Below are 19,433 nucleotides of genomic sequence, written 5' to 3' on the forward strand. Positions count from 1 at the left end.
TTAAAAACAATCTTTGCTGAAGGCAGTAGAAGTGCAGCGGTGAGGACTGGTGAAGGCTATTTACTCTGTAGGTAAATAACGTTAATAACCTAAAATTATGGAGTTATTATGGTGTTATTACACTGATAATATTCAAAGCTTCTTCTACACGGATATTGAGGACATGTTTACTAAACCACTTCTAAAACGCCGTGCGTTTGGACTTTAATGTTTGTTTAAAAAAAAAAAAAGACAGTCATGTCAGGTTATTGTAGGTATAAGTAAGTGTAAGAATAGGAAGAACAGTCCTATAGTTCTTCTCAATGGAGAAAAGCAGCAAAGAAGAGGAATCATCTGATGAAGATGGAGGAAACCTGGAGGATGGAGAGGTGGAGTTAACATCTGGATACAGAGGTAGAACCACACACACATCTGGAGAACACCTGGGTCAAAGGTCTGGACCTGAACCAACAGGTGGAGATTCATGTGAAGGCCACACAGAGAAGGACTCCAGCTGTGATCCCTCCATCCTCCAGAGCCCCTGTTCCTCCCCTCACTCCTCCTCTATCCTCCCTCCATCTTCATCCTCCTCTTCTTCCTCTGCCCTGTGTCTAACGCCACCCCTACCTCCTGAGGTGGAGCTCTCAGCCATCTTGACAGATACCAGTCTGACCCTGGACGTGTACCTGGGTGGAGCTGCTGTTGTTCCTCTGCTGTGGGATTCAAACCCAGAACGTCTGAAGAAGCTCCAGTATCTGAGGCTCGGCTCTGAGGACCAAACTGGACTGGATTCTTCTCTAGATGTCCTTCAACATCTTACAGCTCTCCGTTCTCTGGCTATTCGGGGTATTTGTCTTATTTATTTATGTACCTTTAATCTACTTTTGATGCCTAAAAGGTTGTATTTTTTATAGAAAAATGTTTATGTTGTGTTGAATATTCTAAATACAAAACCTTAATACTCAATGTACCTGTTTAATTCTGTACAGGGTCATAGTGGTCAGCAAGTGTCTGCTCCAGCAAAAGTGAAGAAACAAGAGAATTACTGATCGATTTTGACAGCTTTAATAAAGACCTTGATGAACACAGAAATTCACAGCTGGGGAGAACTCTTCAGACCTGTTTAGGACAGACTGCTAGTGTCGAGTCCTCCTCGAACAGCAGAACTCCACAACATTTATACTGTAGATGGGGTGTGGGCAAATAGGCAAGTTCCCTAAAAACGGGTCTGATGACAAACTCCTAATAAGGAGAGATGCGTCCCCCTTGCTTTCTCTTTCTCCGCCTGTCTGTGGTTAGTTGCTACCTAACTACCTAACTTCTGCATAACCTCTGTTCATTCGCGTAGAGGCCTAGCAACAACTTTTGCGTTTGCTCAAAGGTTAGAGACAGGTTAACAATCAACTTCTGCTTTTGCTTAAAGGTCACAGACAAGTTTACCTCAAATTTAGATGGTTTGGTATGAGTCTGTAGGAAGTCCTATTTCCTCTTTGCAGAGGAGTTTCGAAGTGTGACGTTGAACACCTCTAAGCAGACAGAAAAAGGGAGGAAGTTAACCTACCCCCCCCCCCCCCCTCCCCCAAAAGTCCCTTTTGGTTACGCCGCACCTCCCGAGGCAGCAGCTCCTCCATCCCGCTTCAGTGAGGCGGGCAGCGGGAGGCTTCCTAAAAGTTACTTAGTTCTGCTTTAACAGTTTTAAAACCAATATGAACATTAAAATCAGCAGTAAAGCTTTAAATCAACAATAATATGATTAAAAATCTCCCTCTCAGTCGTACGCCTTGGAGAGAAAAAATTTCACGTGATGCTGACTTCAGCTGTGCGGCATTTTGTTCCATTTCTTTGCAGCATAACAACTAAAATCAGCATCACCATGTTTACTGTGAACTCTGGGCTCCACTACCTGACCTGTGTCCATAGATCTGAGAACTCTGGGCTCCACTTTCTGACCTGTGTCCATAGATCTGAGAGACCTGCTGGGTTCATTCCTGACTAACATCTCACTGATGTATTCTGGACCAAACATCATTTACACATTTAAACACCAGCAGCAGAACTTTAAAGTCTGTTCTGAGGCTGACTGGAAGCCAGTGTAAATACTTTAAAACTGGACGAATGACCTCTGATTTCAGATTGAGAATAGGTGCAAAGATTAATTTTTAACAAATATTTTAAAAATGTTTTCTATTAATTGTAAAATTATCCAAAAAAATATATATTTGTTGTTGCATCCTCAAAACAGCATAACTGGACACTGCTTGTACATTTTTTTTAGAATGTTTATATTAACATTTAAATAATTTTGTGTTTATACTTTTTCAAAAGACATATTCAAGCCATTTTTCTTTTTGCTGGAAGCTGAGAATTCTGACTACAATTTTGCTGTACATAATGTATGCAGTCAAAAGATTTATGTATCTGTATGTTCTGCTGTACAGCCTGTATCAAATGGTCAACTCAACACATAAGAATGATGCATTTTTCTGTTATTTTGTGCTGTTTTTTGCCTAATGTTCTGCTTTTTTTTAATTTTTGATTACAGGTCACTGTTTCCATGACTCTCGGGGTGACCCCCTCCCTGGCTTGGTCACTAACTTACCCGCATCCTTTTCTTCTCTTTCTAACCTGGTGCATCTGGATCTGTCCTTCAACCAGCTCTCCTTCCTGCCTCCGTCTCTGCTCCAGCTGCGTTCTCTGTCCTCTTTGCTCCTCTGTCACAATCACCTCTCACATTTACCTCCTGATGTCGGCCGACTGTCCTCCCTCAGATTCCTCTCTCTCCTGGGGAACAAGCTGGTGTCTCTTCCCTCTAGTATGGGTCAGATACAAGCCCTGGAGTCATTAGATGTGTCTTATAACAACCTTCAGGAACTCCCTGATGAGATCGGTTCCCTGGAGCAGCTTGTTAAGCTGGAGCTTTCCCACAATAAGCTGACACAGCTACCAGAGAGCATGGGTAAGGGTTTAAGGGTGAGTGGGGGGGCTGTAAAAACAACAATAGCAAAAACAGTGATTAAAACAAAAAATCGAAATCAGAAAAAAGAAAGCGCAGAGCGGTAGGGTTATGTTTTACGCTCTGTTTATTACGTTTCGGAAGTATGTTGGTCGTCATGTTTGTGTGTCTGTTTGTGTACACGATAACTCGAGAAGTTATAAACGGATTTTGATGTATATCACGGTATTTTTCTAAATTCTAATGGTTTCATGGTTTATGATGTTTTTTTATTTCTTCATGCATAATCGGGTGTTCACAGCATTTTCACAGTTTAAAAAAAAAAAAAACAGAACGTGGAATTTAGTAGTCGGTGCGTGGAACAAAAAAACAAAAACACAATCCAGTGGCAATAATAATAATAGTGATAAATATAAGGATAAGGGATAAATAACGGATTGAGGATAAAGAAAAAATAAAGATAAAGATAAGAGAGAGGAATTACTGCCGTAGATTGACTTAGGATGGTCTATTTTACTGTCATGATGAGTGAATATTGTAGAATAATTCCACGCTAGCTGAGCTTTAGCATTAGCTTGATTTCTAGCTTTAAATGCTGCATACTCAGTGGTGTGGTGGTTTCTTATGGTGAATAATGTTGCGTTTTGTTTGCAGCTCCACCAGGACTTATTTCTGCATTAGAGGAATTACAAATTGTGATCCTTTGCTCTCTTTTTTTGTGTATTACTGCCGACATGCTAAGCTAACCGTGCCTCCGTGTCCGTGAGTGTTGTTCTCCTCCAGCAGAGGCATGTGCACGCAGGCACATGCTCACATGCAGCTTCAGAGCTTTCAATTGTTAATTGTTAAATATTAATACTAATTTTTTTAAATTGATTAGGAAGCCTAACAAGGTAGCCAAGGGATGAGAAACAAATTAGATGACAGATCATATATATTAGTATATTTTACAGCTGATTTAGGACATGAGTCAAACTGACCCGTTAGCATTAGAGATGCTAACAGGAAGCTAACACAAGAGGAAGGTTACGTTTATTAGGGTTATTTATTAAAAGGTTAATAATTGTGATTGAACTTTAGTAATCGTAATTGAGTTGTAATTGAACATGGACAATTGAAGACGTAATTGTAATTGAGTGTAATCATCTGACCTCTGTGTGTTCAGGTTTTCTTCGTTCACTCAGAGAACTCATCATCTACAGCAACGACCTCCGCCTCATCCCACCCTGTGTGAACAACCTGCCTCATCTGAAAATAGATGCTCGTGACAATCCTTTGGGAAAACCCCCCACACCCCCACCTCTTCCTGTTGCACCTGGTGAGCAGCCAATCAGAGTCCCTGAATACTTTACATCAGTGTTTACATCAGCGACTGTCATACCAAACTAAAGTCTCACTGTTTTCTCACCAGATCAAACGAAAAAACGAATTCCCGAGTTGCACCTCAGGTTTAACCAGCACAGGTACAGTAGTGTGCGGCTATAATCCTCTTTTTATTGTTGTTAATGATAGTACCGTCATTTCTAGTGTTGGGCAAGTTACTTTAAAATTGTAATACATTTTACATTACTAGTTACAAGCATAAAAATGTAACATATTTATATAGCACATTTCATACACAAGGCAATTAACATGATCAAAAAGTGCAGCAGAAAACATTCAACAGCCTAAAAATCAACAAGAACATTAAAATCAGCGGAAAAAACATTTAAAATCATCAGTAAAAAGATTTAAAATCAGCAACAAACACATTACATCAACAACAACATGACCAAAAAAAGATAAAAACATTACTGGTATGGTCTAACATATGGTATAACATTATTACCATCTCCAAAATGGAACTGAGTTACACTACTTTAAGTTACTTTTATCTAATCGCACATTTAGGTTAAGTTAAGCTATTTTAAAATACTAATCTTACTACATTGATAGCATTACAGATTAATGTCTACAAAACATTTGCTTTTTCCTTATAATATTTTATTGACCTTTGAATCACTCGTCAGCACCTTAACGTATTCTTATTTAACAATGTAAACATATAATCATGTCTGACAAAAATATCCTCCAGGAATACAACATTCACTTCATTACATTGATTCATTTATTGAGACAGCGTACAAATACATTAAGTTACAAAAACAGTCAATCAGTAGTCATCAAATGACTGGGGTCTCAGAATCTCAATCTGGTTTAATAACGTAACAAAGAACAATTATTTTAGACAATTTTAACAGACCAAGTACATTTATTGTAAACAGAAAATATCTTTTTTTTAATGATTTTTAAATGCCTAAGACTAAGACATATTTTATTACAAGGGCCACATATTTAATTGCCAACATACTAATCTATATTATGTAAATAATAACTCTGCAGTGCAGATGTTTCAGTAATGCGTTATATTACTGCGTTACTGAAAATGTATATACTACAGTAACTCGTTACTTCTAACACTGGTCTTTTCTTAGTGAATTATTACTGGTCTTCAATTCTTGTTTTCAGTTTCTGCGTCTCTTTGGCCGGCTGCCATGTGTTCATCCCAGGAGGGGCGGAGCTAGTGTTCCCCCCCGGGTGCCTGATGAAAAACACCAGGTTAAAGTGGGCCTGGAGGAAGCCGGAGAGAAAGTGGGTTTGTCTGGAAGAGCACGACGTGTTACTGAGTCGACCTCTGGAGCTCTGTCCACACGGAGTGACATTTATTAAGGTGTCACAATATTATGGCTTATTGAGCTGTATGATATATACACTACCGGTCAAAAGTTTTAGAACACCCTAATTTTTCCAGTTATCTATTGCAATTCAAGTCTAATGAATTGCTTGAAATGGTAGAAGGTTCGAGCTGCAGCCACAGCCGTTACAAACCACGCTCCTTACAAACCACACCCCCTTACAAAATACGCCCTATCGATCCCCCTGAGCCAATGTCTTACCACTAACCTCAACCGCTTCCACCTTCTTCTTCTTCTATTGGATTTCTGGCGGGCTGTACACTGTAGAGCAGTGGTTCCCAAACGGTGTGCCGGCAAGTCCGGGTGTGTCTTGGGATTTTGTGACAACCATACATTATTATTGCAATATACAACTACACAAAAATAATTATTTTTTAATTAATTACTTTGTATACACTCATTTCATAATACAGATGCAAACTCTATACCGATTTAAAAAAAAAAAAAATATATATTTCATTATATATATAGAGTAATATAGTTGTCTTTGTCACATTTGATTTGGCATTAGTACATGTGGGCGTGGTTTGTAAGTGTTGGGCAGGGTTTGTGGTTTGTAGGGGTAGTTGGGTACTATTGTGAATTGGTACAAAGGTACTGAACAGCCAGAGGTTAAAAAAAAAGGTTTGTTTACCCTAAAACTGAAAAATTATGTACATGTCAGAATTATACAAATAGGCCTTTGTCAGGGAACACAAAGTGGGTTAACAATTTAAAGCTGTTCTGCTGCAATGGAGGATGAATCAGCCTTGAAAGCTGGTGCTACTAATTCTTACAGGTGTTCCAACTTTTTTTGGTTACTTACAACCCCCAGTGTTGGCACACACTGTGGTACCAGACCCTCATGGGCATCAGTATCAGTGAAATAATGCAAATTCCACTATTCCACTTGGTAAACAGTTTTTATGTTTACCCTTTGTTAAATTATAGTTTTTATTTTTTTTATTTTGTTACATTAAGTTGTTTGTATGTTATAAATTGCAAATAAACATGTTTAAAAAAAACTGTTTTCATTACACTACATTTAAACAAACAATATGTGTACAGTTTATAGTGCAAAATGAAGCTTTGAATAAGAATTATAATTGAAATATAATTTAATCCAAGAATTTAAAATGTATCAAAGGTTAACTAAATAAATACACTATTACAGAGTGCAGAGCCCGTATTTTAAATGTAAATATTGCCAACGATCAGGTTTCTTTAATCCTGGCAACCAAAATTGTGATCACGATTAAAATTTGATTGATTGTGCAGCCCTACTGCAACGGTTCCATAGATGAACTCCTTAGACTGATATACAGTGTGTTTTTGTGTTGGTATAGGCTGTTTATTGAAAATGCATATTTAAAAAAAAGCAAGCAAGAAAATATAAAGACAACTCCTTCTTGCATTGTATTATTGTAAATCTGCTTTTTCTACAAATATGTTGTGAATAATTTCAGGTTTACCTTTTTTCTAGCCTGTGGAGGTGTGTGTGCCATACCATCGGGCGAGGAAAGGGAGCGAGGTGGTTGTGAGGACGTTTGACAGACAGTCATGGAGCACTTTGTGCACTGAGCGAAGAAAAGGCAGTGACAGCCACAGCAGGAGACGCACAGCCAGGGTGAGACACATGGCATTTTAATACTCAATGATATTTATGTGTTGTTTAAGTGCTTTAAATCAGCAATTCTCAACTGGTGGGTCGGGACCCAAAAGTGGGTTGCGGACCTTTACTGGGTGGGTCGTGGACAGCTGAAATACTTAATATCTCTCATATTGGACTTGTCTTTCATTTTGAAAGAAACTTTTTTTTGACAGCCATGCTGTGTACTGTATGTTGCATAGGAAAATATAGATTTACATATATATGTGTGTGTGTGTGTATATAAATATATATAAACCGTTCTAAAACACAACTACAATTATGGCGACATAAACAAGCCAGCACTGCTCACCTTTAAAGCAATGCCATGTCTTACTGAATCCAGGTATTCCATCCAAAATGGTCTCAAAATCTTCCTCAGACATTCAAAAATCCAATGAATCCCAGCATTTATTCCAAAACACAGTAAAACTGCTGTAAAATTATTAAATGTAACGTCATATTTAGAAGAAAAAAGCTGCTCCGCCTTGATTTATTCCTTTTTTCATCTCTGTGAGGCTGAACCGTGTCATGCAAAATCACCATTTTTAGGTTAATGTTGTAAATTCATGATCAAATCTTTCTGCACTACCACACATGAACTGCTGGGTGCAGCGTCACATCACTATTTACATTGTGAAAAAGAATAACCAAGTCACATGACTCGAGCACCAAAAATAACTTGTATTTACAAAAAAAAAAACATCAAATGAATTCATATACTGACTTAAAATGTATATTATATTTTTGACTAATAAGCTGTTGCTTTGCCTGTAGCTGGCGTGCTGCTCAGTGAGCCACTTTTCCTGGTTCATAGTCGTGTCGAGGCCAGCGAGGGACAGTTGTTCTGTTACAGCAGCTGGAGCTCTTCTGGTTTCCAGCTGTGACCCTGGGATCAAACTCACCTTTCCCCCCGATTCCACTGTGCAGACTCGCAGCATAACTCTACAGGTAATTTCATTTGATTTAATTACATTTTGTTTCGAACACAAACACAACAGCAGTGAATTTACAGCAATGAAAACAACTAATAATTGAAAAAAATGAAAATAAACCAAATAGATAACAAATGGTGCAATGGTGTGTGTGTGTGTGTGTGTGTGTGTGTGTGTGTGTGTGTGTGTGTGTGTGTGCGTGTGTGTGTGTGTGTGTGTGTGTGTGTGTGCGTGTGTGTAGGTGCTGCAGGTGTCTGTGCAGGATGTGCGGGATCTGTGTGGGGACCCAGAAGCCAGAGTCAGCCCCCTCCTCTGTCTCACACAGAATCCCAGTTTGCATTTTTTAGAACAAGTTAAGGTTCAGATCCCTTTACCGTCCGGTGTCACAGGTACAACATGGCATTCTGCTTTAGTCGCACAGTTAGATGGATTACTGTGCGTCGTAACCCTTCAGACCTTCATCTAAACAAGCCACACTGCAGAACTCACTCACACGTGCTGTCCTTTAGTGGAGAAAAAGCAGAAAGTGGAACATATTGTGCAGCTGTTTGTTAATAAATGTGCCTGTGTGGCATTTTTTATCAGCTAATTTAACCCAGATTCATCTTTCAGGTTCAGACTTTATTGAATTTTGAATATTGAGATTTATATTGTATATCGCCATTTTGCGAAAAAATGTCGAGATATGAGTTTTGGTTGATATCGTCCAGCCCTACACCATACTCATGTTTACAAGTCACATGTAACCTGAAGTCATGACTCAGAAACGTCACTAATTTACCAGAGATTTATTTGGGCGTGTGAAAAGAACAAGTTTGTAACAGTTTTCCCAATTAATAATAGAACTAAAATTTTACTACAGTAAATAATAATAAATATAAATGCTTGAATAATAACACATGTTGTACGTCTGCAGGCCACACGGTGGATTTGTCCTGTTTGCATCTGTTTCATGGAGATCCTGCAGCTCAAACCTGGGCTGACGTCACATCACAAGTTTCTCTGTGTGTCACTCATTTATACGCCGTGTTCTACGTCACACACTTCTCCTGGTGAGTGTGTGTGGATTTAACATTTTATGGTATGATAACCCAAACCATTTCTGTCCGCAGTCCTAGCAGAAACACTCACTCAAATCATTTAAAGCAGTGGTTCTCAAACTTTTTTGGCTGAAGTCCCCCCTTTCTCTTATTTCTGAACCCAAGCCCCCCTTTTTCCAACAACTTTTTGCTTAGAAAACTATTTAAAAACATCTATAGAACATAATGATGGAATGAATGAGTAATAACACACATTTTAAATAATCTCATTTTGTAAATAGGTGAAAGAAACAGTATTTAATGCAGTGGTTCTCAACCTGTTTTGGATCGTGACCCCATTTTCATATCAAGAATTTCTGGCGACCCCAAAGGCATTTTTTTTTTCTAGAATTAGTTTTTGATCATGTTTGAGCTTTTTACTGGATTTTCTTTTGACTAGATTCAAAGTATAGAAATACAGTTGTTTAAGATTGTGTGTTGTTTTCATTTTTTCAAAAAATAATAATAATTTAAAAATCTACCCGATTTAAAATCCAGGCGACCCCACATGGGATCCCAACCCTACGGTTGGAAAACACTGATTTAGTGCCTCCTGAATAGATTTATTCAATAGTTTCCAGTCATTTCACACCTGGTGTAGGACCAAGACCTACACTTTGTTAATTTTCTCTCTCTCTCTCTCTCTCTCTCTCTCTCTCTCAAGTACCCCCTGTAGTACCACTGGGTACCCCTAGGGGTACACGTACCCCCATTTGAGAAACTGATTTAAAATTAAAAAATATATATATTATACAGTTGTTTCTAAAGGATAATGTCTTTCTATTAGAACAATCAAACAAATAATACATATAAAATTGAATTTGACTAATGCACTCTGCGTAAGGTTATTTATTTATATGTTACTTTTTGTTTGTTTATTTGTTCATTTATGTTTTTGATCTGGCAAAAAATATGATAGCTATTTGTACATATCATATTACACATGATACATATATGTATATATCTATCAATTGGTCCTATTTTTTCTCCTTTATAAAGGGAAGTATCCTGCACTCAGTTTCTGTTGGTTATATTTGGTTTATGCTGTTTTTTTTTTTTTTTTTTTTTTTTTTTTTTTTTTTTTTTTACGATAAATGCCTTCTTTTTTTGTTAATGTTAATGAGTTTTATTCTCTCTGGTGTCTTCCAGGTACTGGCTCTGGTACACCACACAGAGGTGTGTGAGCGGAGTGGTCAGGAAGGTCTATCAAAAGCTCAAACAGTTCAGAGTTCGATTCCTGGTGCTTCAGAGGAAAACGGATCCATCACAAGTCCTACTTCAATGTCTACCGGACACATTGGTTTGTGACATTTATTTTTTCATTTTACTTGGTTTTGTTTATAGTGCATTAAGTATGAGTTCTTTAATATCTCCTATCACATCACATTGGCCCTCATTTATCAACCTTGTGTGAAAACGGGTGCAAAGTGTGATTTATAAATATATTTATATATAAATGCGGCGGCTGAATTTGATTGTCATTAACATGTCACAACCTAGGGCACACGGTGGCTTAGTGGTTAGCACGTCCGCCTCACAGCAAGAAGGTCCTGGGTTCAAGCCCTGGGGTGGACTTGGGTCCTTTCTGTGTGGAGTTTGCATGTTGTCCCCGTGCTGCGTGGGTTTTCTCCGGGTACTCCGGCTTCCTCCCACAATCCAAAAACATGACTGTATGGTTGATTGGAGTCTCTAAATTGCCCATAGGAGTGAATGAGAGAGTGAATGGTTGTCTGTGTCTGTGTTGCCCTGTGATGGACTGGCGCCCTGTCCAGGGTGTACCCCCGCCCAGCGCCCTATGAGACCCCCGCGACCCTGTTAAAATGGGAATAAGCGGGTATGAAGATGGATGTTACAACCTCAAATATTCCAAGTTAGGAGGCCCCGCCTACTTAGGTCAAACAAACACTGGCAAGAAAATAAACACTTCCGAGATGAAAATCATCATCCTCACAGATGAGATGAAGGAAAACAAAGATGTGCTTTTCGGTAGTGTGAACTGGAATTTAAGGAGCTCATTTAAACGCTCTGTGGAAGAGAATAACGGAGGCACTGAACAGCGTTTCCTTATTGGAGCGGACTCAGGCTGAGGTTTAAATTCATATTCTCAACAGTTAATATAACCAATACCTAATGTTGGTTTGAATGAAATGTTTCTCATCCATGGTGTAAAATCGTAAATCCCTGTTATTTGAGGAAATCAATTCTTTACACTGTGGTGAAGAAACAGTGGACGAGTCAGGCTGGCGAGCACAAGCCCGTTTACACACACACTCCCCTCATATCAGGGCAGAGATTCTGGAGAGACAAAGAAATATATGTTGTGTACCGGCCTCAGTGTCCGCACGCTGCAGAAAACACATTCACATTAAAGGTCCAGTATTATGCTATTTTTCACCCATCTCCATTTGTTCTAAGAACCCCAACAACATATTATTTGAGGTTTATTTTCCCAAACGCGTCTGTTTTTTGGAGTTTTAGCCTCTGAAAAGTCACTTTCAGAGAGCTCCTAAAAACAGGCTATTTTGGGGCCTTCATGCATATGAATGAGTGGGTGCTAGGGCTGGGCAAAAAATGTATTTAATCGGTTAATCAAATTTGTAGATTAAAACGATTTTAATTTTGCAAATTTGAGTTAAAAAAAATATATATTTATATATATATATTTTTAAATATTTTTCTTTTTTCCCACCACAGTATTTTCGGACTTTGTTGCGTTCCGATGTGAGCCAGCCCCCTCTTTGTTTTGTATGTGCGCCACAGGCATGTTCAATTTTTTATTTGCACTATGCTGAGATGCTAAGGGAAGAGTTTATTATTTTTTTAATTATAATGTTATATGTTATAAAATATATAGTTATCTGATTTCTTAATCAGAAAATTGAAGCTACTGTGAAGTTTCTGTTGCATTTTTTCTTAAACCTGGGTTAAAGCTTGTAATAGTTGAATAGGGTTTGTTCTATGGATTTTAACAATCACAGCAATAAAGTTGCACTTTTGACAATATATCTGATGTCTGTAGTTATTTTTAAGTGAATTAAAAAAAAAATTGAAAATTTTATCGAAAATCGAATTTTTCTTCAAAAAATCTGAGATTTTTTTTTAGGCAAAATCATCCAGCCCTAGTGGGCACTCAGATCTGAACGCACGAACTGTTGATAAATGAGGACCATTGACTTTTCTCAGAAATGAGAAACTTCCGTCTCCATGGGGATCTGTATTGATCCTTTGAACATTTGGTGACTCCTCCCTGATTTAAAGTCGATGGTTTGTTGCACAGGTTGATAACAGAGTTCAGTCTCTGTCACAGAAATATGACGGCCCTCAGCCCTCAGACCTGTGTGATCTGCTGGAAGGAGAACAGTTCTTTGCTGGCTTTGAGAGGGGCTTAGACGTCACCACAGGTCGGGAGTAAAATCCTCTCTGTGTTTAACAACAGTAACGTCTAGAGCTGATGTCAGTGTGCGTCGTGTCGTGTGTTCTCCAGACAGACCGGATTGCATCGAGGGGAGGCTTTGTTTTGTGTTTTACTCCGCCATGAATAATCTGAAGGAGGTTTACATCTGTGCAGCTCAGGGTCACAAAGGATCAGTGAGAGGACAGGTAAGAGAATAATATTACATTAACCACTGAGTTACAGTATCTCTCTGTATTTGTGCTGCATGCTTTTAAATATCACACACCATGAAAATAACGTGTGCTGGTTGTGTTGTATGTTTTACAGCATAGCCAAGCCTTAATAGATTTCGCTTTCACAGGTCAGGGTTGGGGTCAATTATAATTGTAATCGTGTAATTGATAATTAATTACAAATATGGCATAATTGTAATTGTAATTTTAGAAATATTTTGTTGTCGTAATTAATTAAATTGTAATTGAGGTCATTTAATTGACTTTGTACATGTAATTGCCATAAAAATTCTATAGAAAAGTGTCATTTATGATTTACTGCAAAACTGGGGAACCTTGTTACAGTTCTATGTACAGTTCTACATACATGTAGTTAATATTTATTAAAATATGTTTCATATACGGTATGTTTCTGATGTGAGCTGCCATGACAATAAAATTCCCCACTGCGGGATCAATAAAGCAATCCTATCTATCTATCTATCTATCTATCTATCTATCTATCTATCTATCTATCTATCTATCTATCTATCTATATTAAAGATTGACAGTCGAAACAAGCCTTGCTGGAATTATTCTGCTGAAGTCAAGGAAACATCAAAGCGATCAGTAGACGCCTCTGAAGAAGACTGGCAGTTGACAATCGAAACATGTCAAGAGATCAAAGTAAATTTGCTGAAAACAGTTGTCTGAGTAAATGAAACCTTAACATATTATTCAAAAAGAACTTTCTGGTAGGGATGTGAATCTTTGGGTGTCTCACGACTCGATTCTGATTCTTAGAGTCACGATTCGATTCAAAATCGATTCTTGATTCAAAAACTGATACAATGCATAGTCTGTTAAGGCAAAATATGGCATCAAAACAATACAGTTTGTTGAAGATCATTTTAGATAAACTGATTCCAATGACGTAATCACACAAAGGCAAACTTAAGACAATGAATGTAACATTTATTCATGCTAAACAAATAAAAACTTACTTACTGTACAAGAAATAACTTGCATAAATAAAATTGTCGAATTAAAAGCTTAGGCCAGCTGCCCCTTTTTTCCATAAGTAAGTCTCATCTCTCTGACTACAAGAGTTGTTTAACTGCTTTTTTTTGTTTTGTGTTTTTACTTGTATTGTTTGACTTGCAATAAAAGAAAGAAAAAATGAATTGTGGATGATTAGAATGGTGTTCTTATGTGAATTGATTTTTTCCCCCCACCCCTACTTTCTGGAATTAAAGCTGTTCCTTGAAGGCATTAGAGTTTCTCCTTAACGTTTCTTTCCGTCTAAATCCCAGGTGTCGTTTTATCGAGGGGACGTTCCAGCTGAATTTCCAGAGGAAGTTTCCAGGAGGAGGAAAGGACCAGACAAGCAGTGGCTCACAACGTTACCACTAAGACTTCCAGTCAGTCCACAGGATTTATACTTTTCTTCAACGCTTACAAGCTTGATAAGCATCCAAAGTAGGGCTGGGCGATTTTGCCTAAAAAAAAAAAATAGGGGAATTGGGAATAAAAAATTAAACATATAGCCTACTCAAAGGGTAAACACATCACACTACGGTAACCCACATGGACGGAACACGAAAAAGTCCCAAAAAACTGGTGGGAAAAAAATAGAAAAGAATCTTTTCTTTTTTTAAAACTTGGAATTTGCAAAATAAAAATTGTTTCTATCTACAAATTTGATAAATCGATGAAATCGATTTTTTGCCTAGCCCTAATCCAAAGCACATTTTTTACTGTTGTTTTTATTATTATTAATATTAAATTCATAACATGAACAAATAGATGAGTGCATAACGTTCAATCTGATTGATCGGCTATGATGTGATGCATTACGTTTAATCTGATTGGTCGACTATGATGTGATGCAATACGTTTAATCTGATTGATCGGCTATGATGTGATGCAATACGTTTAATCTGATTGGTCGGCTGTGATGTGATGCATTACGTTTAATCTGATTGGTCGGCTGTGATGTGATGCATTACATTTAATCTGATTGGCTGGCTATGATGTGATGTATTACGTTTAATCTGATTTCGTCGGCTATGATGTGATGCATTACGTTTAATCTGATTGGTCGACTATGATGTGATGCATGTGATTGTTGTCTGGTCATTTCATTTTTTGTAATTTTACAATGTGTGTTGATGATTTTAAAACAAAAAAGTATAATTTACTCAGTAACAGTTGGGTGTAGAAATGTAATGAGTTACTTTACTTTGGACTATATTTTAAGTCCAAATTTAGTCAAAGGGACTATATAAGTTCTTTCCTGGTTTCATTAGATTTTAGTCGACTAAATCTGTTACATAGACTAAAATATAAAGCCAAATAATTTATATGTTAACATTTTCATTTTTTCAGACTAGGTTTTTCAGGAAATTTTGTCTCCTGACATGTTTCGACTGTCAACTGCCAGTCTTCCTCAGAGGTGATATTCCTTAATGTTCTCTCATAAGGAAAGCTTTTAAGCAAAAAGGAAGACAAAATTAACTTTCTGGAATTATCAGAAGAGTTTATGCTTTTTTAAAAAAGATTAAACTAGTTTTTTATCAACCTGATACTGTATGCAACGCTAATAATATTAGTATTTACACACAGACAGATTTGATGTGATCAATTTCCACATGTTCATACCAGTTCTGATTGGATTTTGTCTGATATGTTGAAATGAGTTTAGTTTGTTATTAGTTGATGATGATACTGTAATAGTGCATTTTATTTTCTAGGCTCGTAACTCTGAGAATACCTTCATCATAGAGGAGAACCAGTATCCTCCTCTGAACCTGGGAGACCCAGAGACTGGCTACCTGACAGAGGCCAACCTGCTGTCCATCTCTCTGCAGATCGGACACGACTGGAGAGTCATCGGCATCCATCTGGGTTTGAGCTACGCAGAACTGGATCGCATTCAGTACAAGAACCGGTAGTTATTATGTTCATGGATTTAACCTCCATAACTCAGAAAAATTTAATGTTTTTTCATCTTTTTTTTTTTACATTTTCCATACCTTTTCTGTTTATTTGTCATCCAATCATCATTAATCTGTCATCCATCCATCCATCCATTTGATAGCACTGTATTTTAATTTACCAACTGACCTCATACGACATTCATTGTTCATCCATCTTTCATGTCTGCATAAATGTGGACATACGTACCTCAGCACTGAAATATTATCAATCTATTAGAAATCTATCAAATTTTGTTGAGTGTAATATATATATATATATATATATATATATATATATATATATATGTATATATATATATATATATATATATATATATATATATAGTAATTTCAAGACCGATGATGGTCTGAAGTTTTTTATGTTTTTAAATTGTTTTTTAAAATAACCTTTAAATTGGTGGGTTTTTGTAGTAATTCAACTACATCTATTGCTTTAAAAACAACATAATTACACAATTAATTACTATTTAATTTAATTGATAATTTATTAACAATTAGTGGACATACGTACCTCAGCACTGAAATGTGCTAATGAAAAACAACCAATCTATTAGAAATCTATGAAATTTTGTTGAGTTATTTTTTTCCAATAATTTCATTACTAATTTCTAAGTTTCTTTTTTTTTTTTCATTATTATTATTTTTTTTTAAATAACCTTTACATTTGTGGGTTTTTGTAATGATTCAACTTCATTTATGGCTTTAAAAACTAAATAATGATACAATATTAATTACATTAATAATTAAATAATAACTAGTGGATGTATGTACCTCAGCACTGAAATGTGCTAATGAAAAATAATCTTATTAGAATTTTTTTTAAATTTTGTTTTGTTTTTTTAACAACCTTTATATTGGTGGGGTTTTGTATTGATTGTACTTCATTTATGGATTTAAAAACAAAATAATTACACAATTAATTAATGAATTAATAATTAGTGGACATACTGTACATATTTCAGCACTGAAATATAATCTAGGAAATTTTGTTGAGTGTTTTTTTTTTTTCCCCCTATAACTTAATGACTAATTTCAAGACCTATGATGGTCTGAAGATGTATTTATTTATTTATTTATTTATTTATTTATTAAATAGCCTTTATATTGGTGGGTTTTTGTCACGATTCAACTAGATTTATGGCTTTAAAAACGAAATAATCACACAATGAATTCATAATTAATTAAAAAATAGTGGATGTATGTACCTCTGCACTAAAATGTGCTAATGAAAAATATTACATTTCTTAGAAATCTGTGAAATTTTGTTGAGTAGTTTTTTTTTCTTTTTATCAATAATTTTATTACTAATTTCAAGACTTATGGTGGGTTTTTTTTATTTTATATTATTTAGTATTTTATAAACAACTTTAAAATGGTGTGTTTTTTTCTTCTTTTTGTCATTATTCAACTTCATTTATAGCTTTAAAAACTACAAAATGACACGTCAACTCACATGTTTATTTAAGGGCTAACTCAGTTCAATCTATTTTTCTAAATCCCTTAATGTCAAAAACCTGACATACTTTTCAATGAATTCCCTGAGCACGAACAAGATGAACTACACTGACGTGTAACCAGACCAAAAGCAGCTCTTTGGATGCTGATAATCTGCACTGTCAGCCTTCTCTGAAGCATCTAGGCCACTGCAGCAGATTAAACACACACACACACACACACACACACACACACACACATGCTGATGCTCATCTGCCATCAAACCCCACCACTCGTTCTCCCCATGCTCTGTAAATCCCGAGACACACGCAGGGAAGGAGGGAAAAAAAAACATGACGTTAAACAACGCATTGTGTCTGATGACGTAAATGTGACGTAGGAAGAAGGTCACAGTAGATGTGACTGTTGATGCATCAATGACGTGTGCTGAGTGTGTTTTTATTGTACATTTACAACAGTAGATTCTACATCTAATCTGTCCATCTTCTACATGTGTCTATTCTCTTCTGTTTTGTGCCACTGGGTAAAGGTGCTTCATAATCTTTTATTCTCAAGGTCATTAGACTTTTTATGCTTAAACAAAGGTTTTACACCTTTAGTTGATAATCAATAGATGTCTAGTATTGTATGCAGTGGCTGTGTACAAAACATAAATGACATTTTGTTGTAAATATGTGCTTTTTATGTATATATTGTTCACTGTGTGCATATTTTCAGTTGCGTGCATATTTGTCTCAATGCATTATTAGTTATTGTGTATTGCACACAAATTTCCGTATCCACTTAATTCCTGGGGCTGCTACTTCCTGACTGTGGGTGCAACTTCCTATTGTGTATATTGTATTGTATAAGCATCTCTCGCGTTAATGGGCCAGTTTTGACCCATGTCTTGGATCAGCTTTAGAATATACAAAAATAATTATCTAATTTGTATATTATCTAAAATGTGCTCATCTAATTTAATCAAATTAGTTTTTCATCTCTTGGTTACCTTGTTAGGCTTCCTGATCAATGACAGTATTAATATTAATTTTTGTGGTGTGGATGTCTGAGCCTTTTATCTGTCAGTATAACCTTTGATTTCCTTTTTATTTATTTTTTATCATAAAAAGATTTTAAAGAAAAGTGACATGTAAACTTGATATGAAACGTATTTTAATGATTGTTAACTACGTACTGTGTGTAAACCATAGACATTTTTTTTTTTTAGGAATTTAATGCCAATTACAATTATCAAATATGTGTTTTCCAGGGACAACCTGGAGGCTCTGGTGCTGGACATGTTATTTCTTTGGGCCCAGAGGAGAGGAGGGCCAGGGGGCGTGGCCAGGCTGGTGGCTGCGATGATAGAGAGCGGCAGGACGGATGTGGCCGAGGAGATACAAGATATCGTGGATATAGGAAAGAGAAAATACTGTGAGTCTCTGAGGAAGGTTGGCCTGGAGGCAGAGAGCTCCGCCCACAGGGAGACGCAGCAGGAGGCCACGCCCACACTGAGCACAGATAGCTGACCTGCACTTGAGTAACTGCTCTGTTTACTGTAGACTTCTCTCAACGAAAAACACTGTTCATGTTAGCCAAGCAACCTGCTACAGCAGACATAGGCAACTGGCGGTCCGGGGGCCACATGTGGCCCTTGGTCTAATTTTGAGTGGCCGCCAAAACAAATCCCTAAAGATTTTGTTTCAAGAAGTTGGAAGGAATATTAAGCCAAACATAATGCACAAAATAACTCCCAAAACACACAAATTGACAGCAAAATATGCAAAAACACACACAAAATGACTCGTAAAACAGAAAATGACAAAGACAGACATAACAACCACATTACAGAATAGCTCCAAAGACACACAAACTGTCAACAAAATTACAAAAAATGACAGGAAAATACAGAAAAGTGACTCAAAAAATGCACAAATTGACAAGATTAATGCAGAAAATGACAGAAAAATGACAAAAACACACATAATGACTCCAAAAACACACAAAATGATTAAAAACTGACAAAACCACAGACAAAGCCATTAATGAAGACAACCCCCTCCCCCGTATTAATGATCTGATA

At 36.7% G+C, this 19,433-nt stretch overlaps 1 protein-coding gene across 2 annotated transcripts; it reads left to right on the forward strand.

Moving 5' to 3' along the window:
* Nucleotides 1-19,176, forward strand: pidd1 (p53-induced death domain protein 1). Of its 2 annotated transcripts, none has more exons than XM_028451763.1 (15): nucleotides 1-825; nucleotides 2,522-2,935; nucleotides 4,098-4,250; nucleotides 4,344-4,395; nucleotides 5,441-5,642; nucleotides 7,130-7,273; nucleotides 8,072-8,245; nucleotides 8,471-8,618; nucleotides 9,146-9,281; nucleotides 10,458-10,608; nucleotides 12,586-12,709; nucleotides 12,793-12,908; nucleotides 14,228-14,335; nucleotides 15,668-15,864; nucleotides 18,621-19,176. In XM_028451763.1, the coding sequence occupies exons 1-15, from the start codon at nucleotides 303-305 to the stop codon at nucleotides 18,877-18,879; spliced, it is 2,901 nt and encodes a 966-aa protein (XP_028307564.1). In that variant the 5' UTR covers nucleotides 1-302; the 3' UTR covers nucleotides 18,880-19,176. The 2 variants fall into 2 exon arrangements, with proteins under 2 accessions (XP_028307564.1, XP_028307565.1); XM_028451764.1 differs by having other exon boundaries at nucleotides 12,616-12,709.
* The last annotated feature ends 257 nt before the right edge of the window (nucleotides 19,177-19,433 follow it).

Source organism: Gouania willdenowi, chromosome 6 (assembly GCF_900634775.1).
Source record: "Gouania willdenowi chromosome 6, fGouWil2.1, whole genome shotgun sequence".
Classification (NCBI taxonomy): Eukaryota; Metazoa; Chordata; class Actinopteri; order Blenniiformes; family Gobiesocidae; genus Gouania; species Gouania willdenowi.